The sequence below is a fragment of the Tauraco erythrolophus genome, chromosome 12 (genome assembly GCF_009769465.1).
Source record: "Tauraco erythrolophus isolate bTauEry1 chromosome 12, bTauEry1.pri, whole genome shotgun sequence".
Lineage (NCBI taxonomy): Eukaryota > Metazoa > Chordata > Aves > Musophagiformes > Musophagidae > Tauraco > Tauraco erythrolophus.
In genome coordinates this window covers 573,795-590,633 of record NC_141476.1, presented here as the reverse complement: position 1 = coordinate 590,633, position 16,839 = coordinate 573,795, and the positions used below count along the sequence as shown (strand labels likewise).

Here is a 16,839-nt window from a genome sequence, read left to right as displayed (position 1 = left end):
CAAAATTCAGTGCCACGCGTGAAACCTCGGGGCTCAGGCTTTCAGTCAAGCCCCAGTGACTGGATAATGGCTCCCGCAGTCGGGGCAACTACAGTCGTGAAGGAACAGACACCACAAAAACTGGGAAAGGTTTATTAAAAAAATACAGAGATTTTAAAAGTTCTATGACAAGGATGGGCTGTGACGGGCACGTCACACAGAGTTAAACTGAGAACATGGTGATCAGAGGAGCTCTGTAAGGGCACCCGGTGCCCAGAGCGTCAGTGGGTGAGGGCCGGAGCGGCGGCGGCGCAGCCGTGCCAATCCGTGCTCAGTCTATGCTCAGTCTCTCCCGGTTCTCCCAGAGCCACGAGTGGTACATGTTTAACTTGTGGTCCTGCGGCTGCACCTAAAACACACAACAGGGTTCTGTATTTACTACAATACCTGCTCTCACACACCTTGCTGCTCTGACGTTTCCCCTACACACCTCGCCGTGCTGCAGTACACCAGCCTCCGCCCCCACGAACCAGGGAGTACGGCGTTTGGCCAGCCCTGAAACCCCCCACCACCCTGTGAATCGGGAGGGGGTTCCTACATCGGAGAGCAAAACAGCCCCTCGACTGCCCCTCACAGCCCTCCGCCACGGGAGGAGCCCAGCAGAGCCAAGTCCCACCAACACTGATCTCGGAGGGATGCAGGATCTGGCTGGCAGGAAACAGGGAACCGGTTCTTAACTGGGGCAGGGAAGAGACTCTCACCCCCACATCAAGGCACCGAGAAAAAGAATGCACTGACAGTGGGAAATCGCAGGAGGGAGTGGGAAATCGCAGGAGGGAGTGGGAAATCGCAGGAGGGAGTGGGAAATCAAGGTGACAAACCTCCGTTTACAGGTTCAGACTTGTAAAAGGCACATTATAGAATCATAGAATGGTTTGGGTTGGAAGGGACCTTAAAAATCATCTAGTTCCAACCCCCCTGCCATGGGCAAAGAAATCCTCCACTACACTTCTGGGATTCAACCTACTGAAGATATAAAAACTGCCTTTTTTTTTTTGCATCCAAGTGAGTCGACCGAAGCCAAAGGACAGGGCCGCGCTGCCGGCCGCAGCACCCACCTCCTTCCACTCATTGACACAGAAGATCCTGTAGGAGTCGTTGCCGTACTTGCCGATGCCGTGCAGCTCGATGGGGTACTTCCACCGCTTGCTCAGGTACTCATCTGCAACGCACAGCCACCGCCGTCACTGCCTGCAGCGCTCGCAGAAGGCAACTCTGGGCAAAACCCCGACTGCTGTGGGACACATCTCCACTCGGGAACATTTCACAAGCTCTACCCGTTTCCTGGTGAGAGCAGGCAATGAATCCCTACGGGGTACTTCTTAAGCACCTTGAAACAAATCACTGTGGGCGAGATTTAATTAAATCTCTCTCCTCAGAACTCACAGAACAATGCTTTTATTCTAAGTATAGAAAACATCAGGGTCATGGAAAGATTCCAGCTGGAAGGGCCTTCTGGCGGTCACCTGGTGCAAACCAGAGCAGAGCCAGCCTGTAGTGCTGCAAAACACTGAACCTGTCTTGCAAGCGTTGGTACCTCTTTCCACCCAAGTCTCCAGCCAAAGGTCTCCTGCAGAACTCCTCACACAGGTGGTATTTTATGCTCAGTTAGACGAGAGCATCAGCAGCTTTGCACATGTAAGACCAACATATCTCAACGCTGCACAAAATAAACCGTCAGGAATGTTTGCCAAACAAAGAAAAGCCACAGGGCACCGTTTGACAAAGCTGCTGCTCGTCTTGCCAGCACGATTCACACCATTCCACAGGCACACTCAGGAAAACCCACCTGAGAATTTGATGATAGTTTTCGCTCTGAGTTCGTAGAGGCCGAGAGGTCTGAGCAGCTCGGACATTCCTTTCCAGTCTGCAGTCCTCGTTATTTCGGGAGAAGGATACTTCTTCAGGAACTCCCAGAGCACAGGAATTGCCGCTTTACCTAGTGAAAGAAACCATCATGAACAGAAAGCTGGGGGGGTAACTCTCTTTTTTGATTATCTAGTTGATTTATGCTTTTGAAGTGAGGTTTTTCTGAGGCAAGAGTTAAAATTAACAGATTTTTTTTTTATTTTTACACTGACACAAGTTAATATACGTTTTTTCTTCCACTAATGCCATTAAAAAATGGCGGCTGTTCTGACCCTGTAACACCACCCCATTTACACAGCATGAAGTTGTTTTGCTCTACGTACCTGAGGTTTTATTGAGAAATATGGTTGCGATGAGAAGTTTCCACGGATCGTGGAAAAGCGTTTCCTGGACCAAATTAAAAGGAGAACGTGGAGGAGTCCATTTTCTGAAGGCCTTCCTTCTAGGTGGGCTGGGAGCTGTACGCAGAGGCAAGACAGGAACATTTACTGGACAGTAAAGGGTGGATTTACCTATTAAATGAAAGTAATTAAAAAAATTGAGGCCTTTTGAAGCAGATTCACCTTTGTGGGGTGCTGTACCTGGATGGAGCAATGGCAATTCACACCCAAGTCTGGCAGAGCTGCGAGGGACCGTGCGTCGCCTGGCACAGACTGCAGCAAGAGCCAAGGCTGCCCACGTGTGCCCCCGTGTTGCACAATTACACAGCTTCTTCCCGAGGGAAGAGGCCCTGCCCAGCGGCCGCCATGCTTCCGTGCGAGCGCAGAGCAGCAGTCACAGGGCACGGCTTCCCCGACAGGAGAAACACCTTGGCAGTCTGAACTTCACCACAGCCCATTCACCCCCCCACCTCGCCGCTGCCAAGGGCTGCCCAGGCGTTTGATGCCAGCCTCAACGGCCCTTGGCAATGCACAGGCCACCGAGGTTCCAACGGGACAAATCGGCACTCGTGCAGGAAGCCGAGCTCTCTGATGTCATGACCAGCATGACCAGCCTAAAACTGGGAGAGATTCTTCCATAACATCACTTGGTCTTGAGCCATCCTATTCCTATATTCCTGTATTATTCCTAAAAAATAGTATTTTATTTATTTTAATAAAAAAAGATTTATTTCTCTAAAGAGTATTATACCTTCTTTACTGTATTTACTTGAAAAATACCGACTTGTTTTCCTCCTATCCACCTGTGTCCGTGGGATAGACTCTTCTGTAAAAAAAAGAAAAACCACAAAGTACTTTGCTGTCACACTTCATGCACCATTTCCACTTCATGTTGTGATGGAAATGCCAGGATTTCTTGTAGGTGTACAGAACAGAAATGTGCTTTAGATTCACTCCAGCACTCCTGTGTTTCGACTTTCTGTAAAGTCTTGAGAAGATAAACCCTTACTTTGCCACAGCGAAGGGTTTCCCTGTGCCTGAGGGAACAATCTCACACTACAACCAGGGATTAGATGTCATCCACATACTCTACCATGTGAAACAGGCTAGAAGTAGCCTTTTTGTGACCAAAACTGACCAACCGTGCAACAACACTGAAAGAGCTAGTGCAGGGAAGGTGATGAATGTTCTGATATCATACTGTACAGCTGAAGAAATCAGTAGAGGAAGTTCCAGTTGTGAATAAATCTGCATTAAATGCTCTTGAATAAAGAAACAAGATTCAGATATCAAAGCAGCTTGACCTGAAACAGAACACTTTGCTCGGATAGTCAGGGGAACCCCTGGCAGAAAGCCAGGACAACGTGGGCAGAAAGCCAGGACAACGTGGGCAGAAAGCCAGGACAACATTCTGCTCAAACACACAAGCACCTGGTGACATTCTAACTGCTGTGAAGCTTTTCTTGTCACACGGCTGCAAGACGTCAGCACCTCTCTCCGTGTCAGACTGCGAATCCTGATTACCTGCATTCCTTCCATCTGTCTCTTCCCCTATTGTCAATCCCTTGATTTCCTCAGGTTTTGCAGAAGACGCGTCACTCAAACCTGTCTCCAGACATTCCTGCTCTGCCCAGCTCTCCGGCTCCCTCTGCGAGTGGGCGGTCACCGACGTCGGCTGCGTGTCTGACCGTGGCCTGGGAATTCTCAACAGAGCCCTCCCCGCGCCCCGGGGGGCTGCGTGCTGCTCACCCGCACTCTGGCTGTTGGCGACACGCGTGTCTGTCTGTCTGCAGACTTTCTTATTTTGAACACACTCAGTCTCCTGTTTGCTACACGCTCTTCTCCGGGTTTTGTTCCGGGTGTTATCTCGACTCCTCTTTCCTGAGCTCTTCCTAGTTTTCTTATTCTGAGCACCTGCTCCCTTTTTTTCAGTTTCCAAACAGCCCTCTGGGTTTTTGCCTTTCGTGATCAAGTCTTCACTTCCCAGAGTGGATGTGATGTCCTCCCGGTGTTCATTTCCAGTCTGGACGTTCCGAATTCTATCCTCTTCACCGTTTTGTGCACTGAGGCCTTGCACTTGACTGTGACAATCCTCATTCTCTAAAGCAGTTCCTGCAGCTTTCGCGCTGTGTCTTTTCACCCTCAAACGGGTACTCCTCTGACAAGGAGATGTAAAATCAAAATCTTCTGCTCTTAGTGTCGTCTCCCCGGTCTTCCGAAAATACTCCACAAGGGCACTTCTCGATCGCAGCTTGTTTCCTTCAGGACTGTGGTATAAAAGACAAGTAAATTAGCGACGACTTGTTCATTCCTTCACTCTTCGCTTAAAAAAACTATTCCAGTATTTAAAAACCCAGGCAAGTAACAAGAATAGGTGGCAGGGTGATGCCCAGACAAGTTTCTGTGACCTGATCAAAAAAGCTTAACACAAAGAGCTTACGGATAATCCTGTACATACCGTGCTCTTCACCTCACCAGCCCCACGCGTGGCACTCGCACGCCTGTACGCGGGCGTCAACTCGTGCTGCCGGCAGGGGAAGCGCGGTTTGATCGCAGGCGGACGGCGCTCAGCCTTCCGTTCCCCTCCGTTCCCCGGGGCCTCCCCCGGCACACGCCGAGCCTCACCTGACGAAGAACACGTCGGTCCGCCCCGCCGTCCTGCCCGACCGCCTCCGCCTGGCCACCCGCTGCCAGCCGCCGGGGACGCTCTTCGCCGCGGTGCCGGGGTCTCCACCGCCGGGGCCAGGCCGCTCCGCCGCCTCCGCCACCGCCCGGTCTCGGCTGCCGCCCCGGAGGCTGCACGGGAAGGAGATGCCCGGGTGGGGCCGTGCTGCGGGGCGCGGGGGCTCCCACAGGGCCCCGGGCCCGCCCCCCGGGGGGATCACCCGCCGCCACCCCCCCCCCCGCCCCGCTGACGAGCCCAGCCCGCCCGCCGCCACGGACACCGACCCGCGGCCCGGCTCCGCTTCCGCCGCCGCCATCTTGGCCGCCTCGATCACGTGACGAGCGGCGGCGCCTCAGCCCGGTTGGCGGGCGCCCCCTGCCGCCGTGGCGGGCCGGCGGGCGCCGTGCGCATGCGCGTTGCCCGTGGCGCCGGGGGCGGCTGTAAACAGCCGGGCGCTCGGAGTGGGGCGGCGGGGCCGGGCTGGGCCGGGCCATGCGGGCCGCGCTCACCTGGCGTGACAGGGCCGAGCAGTGGTGAGCAGCCCCGGGGCGAGCCGGGCTGTCAGGGCCCGCGCTGCGCTGAGGGGCGGCAGCGGGGCAGCGGGCCGGGACCGGGACCGGGACCGGGCCGGCAGCGGGATGGCAGCGGGCCGGCTGTGGGCCGGGCGGCGGCGGTGGCCCGGCCGCCGGGGCAGCCCGGGGGATGGTACCGGACACGGTGGCGGCGCCGCCTCCCCGCGGCGGGTGGGCGGCCCGGGGCAGCCGTTCAGGCCGCGCCGGGCCCGCCGGTGCCGCCCCGTGCGCCGCCTCCCCCCGCCGCACGGCTGCGGCAGTGCCGGGCCGGGGTCGCTCTGCAGCCGGCGGTTCCCCTCGGCAGCGGCTGGTCCCTGCGGCGCCCTGGGCAGTACTGGTGATCCAGTAGCACCGTCTTGCTGGTTGTTCGCGTTACGCGTAGCCACAGGCCCGCAGCCCGCGTGCGGGTCCGTGAATTCCGCCTGCGGGGGCATCGCTGCGGGCTTCGCCCCGAGCCCCGTCCGCGTGTGCCCGGCCTGAGCGCGGGCGCCGGCCCCTGCGCGCGCTCCGGGAGCAGCGGGACGCGAGCGCAGGGGGCTCCTGTGCGGGGAGTTTGCTCAGGAATCAGGGATTCTCCCCAGTGTGCAGCTGCAGTTTGTGTTGTGCGGCGTCTTTGACGTTAAAGGAAATGCATTTTCTGCCTGCTGATACGGGGTTTGCTGGGGGGGGTGTGTTTTTTCTCCAGTATTTACGATCTGGCATTCAAACCGGATGGGACTCAGTTGATAATTGCTGCTGGAAACAGGCTGCTGGTAGGGAAACGTTTTTTTCCTCTTGTAGCTACAGCTGTTTGAATAGGATTTCTTTCGCATTAACTTAGAAATACAGAATGGTTAGGGTTGGAAGGGACCTCAAAGATCATCTAGATCAAAGATCATATAACCTGTTAGCAATCCTCTTATCTCTACTAGTCCAGCCTCATATCTACATATATTGATGTGGGCTAACTGCAAAGTGTTTTGAAGCTTTTTAATGTTTCTTACCAAGTTTTAAGCTCTATTTCCACAAGTAATGAGATTTAAGTTACGTGCATCACCTCGTCCTTTTGCACCTCATGTGGTGTTTGAAATCCACTGACCTGCATCCAGACTTGGTGCAATGGCATGATATACAAGTACTGTGTTGTTACAAGTTGCATTACAATTTCTGTGAAAAGGGGAAAGAAACCTGAATCAATGTCCCCACTTTGTGAGAAGCTTCAACCAGAGCTTTTCCCTTCTCCGAGTCCCCTTGCCTGCTGCTAACCCACCAGCAAAAGCGGCTCAGGACCACGCTCCTCACATTCCTGCAAGGCTTTTGGATGGGGCAGGTGTAGAAACAGCAGGGGTGGATGGGTGGACAGACGGACGGATGGACAGCATGATTCTAGAGGTGTAGCTCAGCGAGCTTTGTTAATTCTCAGTGTTTGCAGAATGGGACATGTACTGATGGCCCTTTCCAATAGTTCACTATGTTTAAATGTCTAATGCAGAGAATGGAGTAAAACAAGCTGGCCAAGTGAGCTGTTTGGAAAGGTCTTTTGTGCGTGTAATTGTCTGAGTCTTCTTTCATTCCCAGTGTTGGAAGAGAAGTGTTACATTCAGAAAAGCTGCTTCTGCACTTTTAAAATGTTTTGTCTTGCACGGACTGTATGCTATGCAAAAAAGCAAAGACAAAAGAAAGTATAATCTTGCTGGCCTTCAGTAATTCTATAGCCTAGTCCTCACTGGGGGATTTTTTTATATGTGTTTTTTTTGTTTGTATGCTCGGTTTTGTTTTGTGTTTTTCCCCCACTGTTTAAATAGGTGTATGATACTTCCGATGGAACCTTAATTCAGCCTTTGAAAGGACACAAGGACACTGTGTACTGTGTGGCTTACGCTAAAGATGGTAAATATCACTTTGGGGGGCGGTCTTGGTCTGGTTTGTGAAGTGCACATCTCCCACTTCTTACTGCCAGTTGATAAATAGAGAAGTTGGGGTTTCGGTAACGGTGTTTTGAACACGTGTGTGAGTGCTGGTGTTTTGCTTGTTACTGGGGAGTTTGAGCTGCTCTGCAGATGCTGCAGGCACAAGTACCACGTTCTTACGTGTAAGGCTCCCTGTTAACTCAAGAGCTGTGGCCCCCACTGCCCCTTCTGCTTCAGTGGTGGTGAGGTTTGGATCTGTGGGGTAATACGAGGAGAAGGCTGACCTTGGAGGTCCCTCTTTCTAGTACTCCACCTGCCTCTAATGTTCATTCCCGTAGTTCCTCTGTCCCAGAGCTTCCCAGTCTTCTGATCCTTCGCACATTACTGTGCTCACTACAGACCTTCCTCTGCTTCCAGTTCTTTCATCATCTCCAATTCCCATTCTGTGGGGACTGTCTGTGGACTCCGAGGACTTCCTCTCCAATACTGCTGTTCAAGTTACAGGGAATACCTGTGAGAATGTGCCGTTTTGCCCCAACACTGTTAACATAAATGTCCAAACTGGGACTGGCAGTGCTGGAGTGACTGGCCTCGTGCCTGCTTTGGTGGGCTTCCAATGAGTCGTGCTCTGTGCCAATAATGAAATAAAGTCGTCGGCGCCTCGTGTAGCTGGAGAAGCGCAGTCCCATCGCGACGCCTGCAGTGTTGGGCCCTTTGTTACATGAGCCTTGTCGAGCTCAAGAACTTCGTGCTCTCTCTTTGATTGAGTATTTGGTGTGAAAGTGATTCTCCTATGCGTGGGATTTAAATTATATTTCGTTCCTAGGCAAACGTTTCGCATCTGGCTCGGCTGATAAAAGTGTGATAATTTGGACTGCCAAGTTAGAAGGAATTCTGAAATACACGTGAGTGATGCCTTTAATTCTGTGCCTCTCGGAAGCGGGCTTCGATTGTGCAGTTCTGCTGTCAAAGAGCACGTGCCGATAGACTCGGAAGGTCAGCTGAGGTCAGAGGACGTGCTAGTGAGTGGGGAACAGCCGAAGCATCTGAATGAGGCAGGAAAGCAATTAAAGGTGTAAAAGAGGGCAGGAAGTCTAGATGAATCTCTGAATTCACAGGGCTGGCAGGGAGCTGGGGAAACTCTGTATAGATAGAAATAAAATGAAACAATATCACTGCTCTTGTGGAATGAACAAAATTAAAATAAGTCTGGTTCAAAGACCAAAATAAGCTTTGGTACTTTCAGTATCTTTCCATATTTCTTCTGGCTTTGTTTTTCTGTCATCCCTCCTAAGCGACCGCTTCAAATTTGCTTTCTGAATGTGTGTGTGCGTTTGCCACTAGTCATTGTGCACACTAGTGTACTGCTGGGAGAACACACGAGCTTACTCGTTCTAGAATTTGGATACAACCTTTAACCATGTTTCACAAGCCACCCTCCACGTATGTTTTTAGCTAATCTTGATGAAATACAGTGAATCCTGCCACTTAGAGACAATTTTTTTTAAGGTTTATTACTGATTCAGTTTACAGTAATTGCAGATTAATTTGATGTAATATAAACCGGTGAAATTATTTCTGGCATCTGGTAAACCTTTCAGCTATCCTGCTGAAAACCAGAAAAGGGGGCATGCAAGAATGATTTATTGAAACATGATTTTAACTTCGTTGCAGGCATAATGACGCTATACAGTGCGTTTCCTACAATCCTCTTACTCACCAGTTGGCATCCTGCTCTTCCAGTGATTTTGGTATGTCTTCTTCCTCTAACTTCTCCCTTAAGCCAGTAAAGTCTGTTCAAGTTGTATAGCTAAGCTAACTGCAGATAAGGACAGTTCTCTATATCCAGAAAAGATGAGGTTCAAAGCTACCTAAAGTTATTTAAATCACTTCAACTCAGCGGGAAAGGACTATGTAGTGAGGTGCCAAGGGTAAAACACTACTTTCTTAGTATGATCCTTTGCAGAGACACTCTCTGTGTTATTAAGATGCATTTTTTTTCCCATTTACTGATAAATAATACATATTTAAATGTTCTTCTGGCAGTGGATAAGACTTTGATCCCTCTGAAGTCCCGACTGAGTTTTCTGACAATATTACTTTCTAATCTAAACACTGGTAAATGCTTTCTTGTAATTTACTTTGGCTTTTTGTTTGCTTTAATCAAGGCTTGTGGTCTCCTGAACAGAAGTCAGTCTCTAAAAATAAAACTAGCAGTAAGATTACTTGCTGCAGGTAAGTTTTAAGGATTGCCTGTGTCATTTAAGTTAGTTTCAATACAAACAATTCAAAATAATGTGCAAGCTGAAAGGAAAAAACGTTCAAGTGAAATAGTTCAGCATACCTAGTAGTGTGAGAGGCTCTCCTGCCTCCCTGTTCAGTAGCATTGTGTACTTGTGCTGCTTTGCCATTCTCAAATTAAAACACCTGTGTAGTATTTGTAATGCTCCAGTAGGAATATGGCTAATATTTATCAAAGATGAGTTGTTCTTTCTTTTGTGGTCTTCTCAGAGAGAGCTTTTTTTTATTATTATTTCTTTAATAGCAAAGGGTTTTGGGTTTTTTTTGATACTGTTTATAATTGAGTTCTTCTGAAAGTATCAGAGAAGTGTTCTGGTCTTGAGCAAGTGTCTTCTCTCTCCTGTGCAATAACAATAAAATGAAGTCAGAGGAATAATAATGAGACTTTTTGTTTGTAGAGCTGTTCATCTCCTGTGTTACTGATAATTTTAGTAGAAGGAGGTACTGCCATTAGGGGGAACCTGAAGCAAGGGTACATTAATTGTGTAAAATCATCCATTAACTACAGTAGGGACAAGAATAGAAACCAGGTCTCCTCTGCCCCAGCACCACGCAGTTCTGTCCGATCAGTGTTCTGAATGTGGCTTTTAAAACAGCCTGGTCTACTGCCAACACTGTCGTCCCCAAAAATGTATCTGTTACTTAGCACATGTTAGAAGCACTGCAAGCAGATGATAGCTTTATTTTTTTTTTATTTCTACTTTTTTAATTTCTGTGTGTATAATAAAATGTTCTTGCTGTAGTGCGTTCTGTTGCCATAAATGTGGATGTAGATGCCTAAACAAACTGTAGGATTACTGGCTGCCTCCCAGAACTCCCTCTTCGAAGTATATTTCCATCTATCCTCCCTGTTTGAGTGTGCTGTACCATCCTACCTTCCTGCTGCTTGTTTTTAGTAGTCTGTTCTTCAGTTTGTGTGTGTTTTATCAGCTGGACAAATGATGGCCAGTACCTCGCTTTGGGGATGTTCAACGGCGTTGTCAGCATCAGGAATAAAAACGGCGAAGAGAAAGTTAAAATAGAGCGTACAGGGGGTGCTTCATCTCCAATATGGTCAATTTGTTGGAATCCATCCAGGTAAATCATTTCATCCTTCCTTTTTTTCATGCTGAATAGATAATCCTTGGCTTGTTAATTGCAGAAAGGCTTGACTTTTATCCCTGCTGAATCAGATTAATGCCAAGTACCTTACCTTTTTTTAAGTGATTATGTATTGAGGTTTTGGCTTTGCTGCCAGTCTTTAACTGAATGGAGAAACTGGGAACAAGTTCCACTTAGATCTCAAGAAACACTTGTTTTTTTCTTTTGTATTGTTTTTGGGGTGGTTTTGGGGGGCAGATTCTGTTTGGACTGGGGGAGACAGAGGGGAGCCATTTTTTCCACTTCAGTTCAGAGGGAACATTGTCCCAAACATGTGAATATACAATTGTTATTGCAGTAGGTGGCAGAATTTTTGGAGTAGAGCAGGTGAACAAAAGGAGTCAGTTCACAGCTACTTAGCTGAGATGCCAGTACTGAAGTCCAGGCCTGGCAGTAGGCAGTACAGTGAGAGAGGGAGGAGAGCGTGGAGAAGAAGAGACCTCTATGGATTTCAACTTGTGAGTGAAACATCAGAGGAACATGATGTATCTCCATTGTCTAGAACAGTAATTTACAGAAAGGACCAAGGCAGAGAGTATTGTGCAGGGTACAAAATCAGACATTAAAAAATGAGGAAATTCTAGATTAACAGTTGCCTGTGCGGTCTTAATTTGTTCTGCTAGCGTGTGTTCATTACGAGGCAGTTCTTCAGTATGTCACAGCATGTTGCTTTTCCCCACAGGTGTGTGCATCACGCGTTGAGCAAAGGGAGAGTGCTCACTGAACAGTTAGCTTTTCGGGAGGTTTTCTGTTTCCTTTCTGTTCAGCTTCTGGCCAGAGGCATGTTCACAGCAGAAAGTTCAGATTGCCACCTCCCTCCTTCCTAGGCAAGAACCTGTGGTGGAGGTGACTCTCATGTTTTGCTCCAAGCTGAGCAGGTCATGTCAGAGTACCAAAGCTGGCAAATTAGAGACCTGAAACCTTTCCTTGGTCTGTGCTGGTCTCACAGGAACAAGTTGATTTCCCCCCTGCCTTACACTGGTAATTGTGTTCACTCTTGCTCAGCGCTGTTGACTTTGATGTTATGGTGGCTTTGTACTACTGTAGCCAGGATCAGAATCCAGGCCCAGGTGCTTCATCTCTTGAAGGGACCGTTAGCTTCACTGTGCCCACTGCTTACACAGCTGCGTGTAAGTGATGCACCAAGCTTTGCAGTTATTCCTCTAAAGGAGACTGATCTTTCTTTTGTGTCCCCGAGCTGTATTCCTCAGTTTTAAATGGCAAGATATATCTGCTGTGCTTTCAGTTTGTGGGTTTTTAAAGCGTAATATGAAGTATATTCTGCTGTCCTATTACTTGGTTCCATTGCTCTAAGAAATTTATTAATAAATCACTGTAGAATCACTACATAATTTATATTTTTTTTTGTTAGAGATGAACGCAATGATATTTTAGCTGTGGCAGACTGGGGTCAGAAACTTTCCTTTTACCAGCTTAGTGGCAAACAGGTATGTTTTAGAAAGTGCATTCAAGAGCAGCAGGGCATTTCTGATTCTGTTTTGTGTCCTGTATTCAACGTGTTTGTATACCAGTGCTTTATTAGCTACACTGAATGTTTTCTGTTTTCTCAACCTTTTATGAATCTGCTTTTTTTTAAACTATCTTTTCCTTCAGCTCTTGTTTCTCCCATGGCAACTCAGCTGCTGTCTTACAATTCTTGTATTAAAACCCTTACAACTTTGCTGGCTTTTGTGATATGGTTTACTGGTCTGTAAAGGACATCTTTGTATTTTTTCAACCAGTTAACAGGAGGTTTTGTGAATTGCTTGCATTCCAAGTGGACTGGTTTGGGACTGGAGGGATTCTTGGATGTATTTTAGAACTGCCTTTGGGAATCTTAATATAGTCCGTGGTTCTGGGGTATTGAAAAGTTGTGCATGGCCAGAGAGATGAGAAGAATGGTATCAGTAGCAGCACTTGTTGCTTTGGGAAAACATGAAATGATCCTTTTGTTAAAGTGTTTTATTTTTTTTTTTTTCCCGTGTAGATTGGGAAGGACAGAATGCTCAATTTTGATCCCTGCTGTGTTAGCTATTTTACTAAAGGAGAATATATTTTACTGGGAGGTTCAGATAAACAAGTTTCCCTCTTCACAAAGGACGGCGTGCGTCTTGGTACCATAGGAGAGCAAAGCAGTTGGGTGTGGACGTGCAAAGTTAAACCAGACTCCAACTATGTGGTGAGTAGGAACATTTCTCTGACACTTTCACAGACAGTTTGTCATATAAAGTAAGGCCATAGATTTCAAACTCAGTTGCTTAGTCTAGACATTCATACTGAGGCAGCAGAACCTAAGCAGTGTCTAGTGAGGTCCTACAACTACCACCGAGATTTTTAATCTCCTGCAGAAGTCAAACTTGGGCTGCAAGACTGCCCTAAATGAGCATAACACCTGTTTGCAGAGGGTAAGGCGTTTGCTGCGTTTGATTAAAAAAGAGGAGGGAAAAGAAGAAAAAATGGCAGCTAATAACTTTTAGGTTGACCAAATCCAATTTCATGATGGGAAGAAAACATTCAGATCTGAATTTCTTGCATTGCACCTTGTGGAAGATGCCTACAAGGCAACTGGTAGCCCTGAACACTGCACTCTGTGTCGTGCAAATGTGAAGACAGAGAGAGAGAGAATTTAAAAACACCCTGCCCCGCCAAAAAAAAAAAAAAAAAAAAGAAAAGAAAAAACCAAAGCAGCAACAACAAAACAAACCCCCAAAGCAGACCCCAGCCCGCCGTGCCCCGTGGGGCGGTCTGTGATGAGATCAGGCCTCATTTTGCATTGTGCTGTTACCACTGTTCAAGTGCACGTAGGCTGTAACTGGTGTCAATCTATACGTTATGCAGGAAAAGGAACATGATGTTCATATAGCTACTAGACATTTTGCCAAGTCTCACCTACGTGCACCAATTAACAAAATTATTTTTGTCCCGTGTTCAGGCAGTAGGATGCCAGGATGGAACAATATCCTTTTATCAGTTGATTTTCAGCACTGTGCATGGCCTTTACAAAGATCGCTACGCTTACAGAGACAGCATGACCGATGTTATTGTCCAGCACCTCATCACTGAACAAAAAGGTAATTTCGCACTTGCAGTCAGGCCAAAGCTTCACTCTCACTCTGGTTTGTTTTGTTTTGTTTTGTTTTTAATATCCATCAGAACACTTGGGATATGCGCTGCATGTATTAGACAGATTGTTGTCGCTTTGACAGTAAAACTGAGGAATACTGTTTGCAGGATGAGTGCAAACTTGGATTCTGGAGGATCAGCACTGACAAGCTTAGTGAAGGATGTGGGGATTTGAAAGGACATGGGGAGGGGCAGAGGCTTTCAAGATAAGGTTTTAATCTCTGCGAATGAGATAAAGATACTGTACATCATATTTAGCGCTTTTTTTTCCTTACTTGCAGCCACATAGGTTTGTGCTGATTTTCCTTCTTCATATCCACTGACTTTTTGTGGCAAGGCATCAAAGTATTGCTCCAGAATGTGCCGTTGACAAATAATAGAGAGTGATAAATTGTGATGGAGATAGTAGATTATGGAGATGAAGAACAACAAACATATCTGAGCAGGAATCTGCTTTTAATTTTAGAGGTGCTTTAGAAAGTTTCAATTTTAATGTGTTGTTAGTAAGTCTTTTGATTTCTGTGTCCGTTATTTTCATGTCAGCCTGTACTGTGTTGGTTTTGTGTTTTTTCTCTCTAGTTAGAATAAAAGGCAGAGAGCTTGTAAAGAAAATTGCAATCTACAAAAACAGATTAGCAATCCAGATGCCAGAGAAAATCTTGATTTATGAGTTATACTCGGATGATTCTTCAGATATGTATTATCGAGTGAAGGAAAAGATAGTAAAAAAATTTGAATGCAACTTGCTGGTTGTATGTTCAGATCACATTATTTTATGCCAGGTATGTGCCTTAAAATCTAGAGTAGTTTTGGGGTACGCTCAGGCTTTAAGGCTGTCTGATTAGCTGGTAGGAGAAGGTCGTGCTGTATGATGTGTTACAGTTTTTCCCCAGGGTACCAGGGTGTAGTGCTGTTGTATGGCAGTGCTGCACATTGCGTCTGATCAACAGCTGTGGCTTGCCATGGGTGGCTCAATTTCAGTAAAACAGTCTCTGCAGTGAATTTGGTACATTAGCACGTAATCCAGGGCAACTTTTGGGTGGGGGTAAACCACCAGAAAAAGGTGGTAGGGGGGTTGTTTTTGTTTGTTTGTTCATAGCATTGGAAAACCTTGAAGATTTCATTCTGCCAAATTGACTATTTGACTTACTGATTTTTATATGTAAAAGTAGGCACGCATGCCAGTGTGGGTATAAACACAGCACATCAAAGACACAGGGCTTTTATCTTTACCTTCAGGCAGTATTTTGTGTGTTATTGTGTCTTTAGGAGAAAAGATTGCAGTGCCTCTCCTTTAGTGGCATTAAAGAACGAGAATGGCTGATGGAATCTCTTATTCGTTACATTAAAGTAATTGGGGGACCTCCAGGAAGAGAAGGCCTCTTAGTTGGCCTGAAGAACGGTCAGGTAACACAAAATGTCTGGTGTGTGTCTTTTCGCTGCAAATAAATTCTGGGTTATGGTCTTAGGGGGAGGCTTGAGGAGCATCATGTACTTTTACAACCTGGAGTTTTATCTGACAGAGTCTCCTTGTGATTAAGGAGACTATCTCTTGCATTCTCTGGCTGTAAAATTAAACTAAACATGTTTAACTTTGTCTAATGTCCACAAGTTGTTAGGAACAACTGACAAAAATGGAGTTCTTGGTGAACTGAGAGAATGTTTTTCTTTATTGGGGTTTCAGGGGGGGTGTACACTTCTCCTGATGACCACTTGTGACAGCGTGGGTGTTCTGGAGATGAAATGGCTGTCTAGTTCACCATCCGGTTAGCAGCAAAAAATTTCAAACTATTGATGTAGAGAACAAGAATAGAGAGGAGGTTGATACCCTCTGTGTCTTCTGTATCTATGCTGTATCTTCCTGTAGTATTCTATTAATGTAATTGTTTAACTAGCGGACCATTAAAGAAACCTAGCATGTATATAGCATATGTTTTATTTGTATAGACTTGCAGCCTAGAGTATGTTGTGGAAACAATTTTCCAGATACCTCAAGCTGAAAGCGTTTCGTTAATTTTGATGCCCAGTTTTATTTCTGAACAAAATGGCAATTGCGTGCTGTAAACAGCATTAAAGTTGGCACCTGCTGTGCTGTTTCTAGTTCTAGGCACAGAAACGGGTGGACTGACTTTGGTTTCCCATATGTCTAGATTCTGAAGATATTTGTGGATAATGCCTTTGCCATCGTCCTGTTGAAGCAGTCCACAGCGGTGCGCTGCCTGGATATGAGCGCGTCCCGAAACAAGCTGGCGGTGGTCGATGAAAACGATACCTGCCTAGTGTATGATATTCACACCAAAGAGTTGTTGTTTCAGGTAAAATCCAAAGTCTTTAAAAAAAGAAAATAAGGGGAGCAGGAAGTGGTTTGGAGCACAGAACGTACCAAGTGTTGCTGCAGAAATTCATATAACTGTCATTTAGGCCATTAATCATATTTTGTAGGATTTAACCGTGATCTGTTCCTCCACTGAAACTACCGTTTTAGAGATGGCAGGAGAGGAGTGAGAAGGCAGGAGCTATATGTGAGCAACAGCTGAATAAAGAGGACTAAACATGTGCCATTTTCTCTTTAATTTAGAAGTCAGTCCTCGTTGCCTTTGAAGCCTGACAGTGAAGGAGCATTTGGGCTTTAGCATTAGTATGAACGGAATTAAAGCCTGAACTTCTTTGTTCGCCGTGTATTTCCAGACTATGAAATGCATAGTGATAATTCTCTCTTCATTGGCAGTTTAGCAGCCACTCTAAGGGCTCCTCGTTAATGTTGAAATGTTTTCAGAGAACACTGGGTGGAAAATATGAAGGGCACGAAGATAGGGCCTGTAACTGTCTCTTTGTTACGGGCAGAAATGATCAGTTCGATG

The 16,839-nt window shown here is 46.8% G+C and overlaps 2 protein-coding genes across 5 annotated transcripts in view; one reads left to right on the top strand and one right to left on the bottom strand.

Annotated features, from left to right (window-relative positions):
- Positions 1–127: 127 nt before the first annotated feature.
- MBD4 (methyl-CpG binding domain 4, DNA glycosylase) lies at positions 128–5,269 on the bottom strand. The gene is made up of 7 exons (XM_086619247.1): positions 4,914–5,269; positions 3,813–4,555; positions 3,040–3,114; positions 2,232–2,420; positions 1,829–1,978; positions 1,098–1,201; positions 128–388 (listed from the first exon to the last, which is right to left on the bottom strand). The coding sequence occupies exons 1-7, from the start codon at positions 5,267–5,269 to the stop codon at positions 311–313; spliced, it is 1,695 nt and encodes a 564-aa protein (XP_086475373.1). The 3' UTR covers positions 128–310.
- Positions 5,270–5,445: 176 nt separating this feature from the next.
- The window catches only part of IFT122 (intraflagellar transport 122), a 36,525-nt gene continuing 25,131 nt past the window's right edge, over positions 5,446–16,839 (top strand). For all 4 annotated transcript variants that reach the window (XM_086619030.1, XM_086619029.1, XM_086619031.1 and 1 more), the window contains exons 1-13: positions 5,446–5,486; positions 6,211–6,277; positions 7,310–7,394; positions 8,241–8,319; positions 9,089–9,165; positions 9,583–9,649; positions 10,646–10,792; positions 12,228–12,303; positions 12,843–13,034; positions 13,788–13,926; positions 14,558–14,760; positions 15,248–15,385; positions 16,129–16,293. In XM_086619030.1, coding sequence (XP_086475156.1) covers positions 5,446–5,486; positions 6,211–6,277; positions 7,310–7,394; positions 8,241–8,319; positions 9,089–9,165; positions 9,583–9,649; positions 10,646–10,792; positions 12,228–12,303; positions 12,843–13,034; positions 13,788–13,926; positions 14,558–14,760; positions 15,248–15,385; positions 16,129–16,293 — 1,476 coding nt within the window. The remainder of the gene's footprint in view (positions 5,487–6,210; positions 6,278–7,309; positions 7,395–8,240; positions 8,320–9,088; positions 9,166–9,582; positions 9,650–10,645; positions 10,793–12,227; positions 12,304–12,842; positions 13,035–13,787; positions 13,927–14,557; positions 14,761–15,247; positions 15,386–16,128; positions 16,294–16,839) is intronic.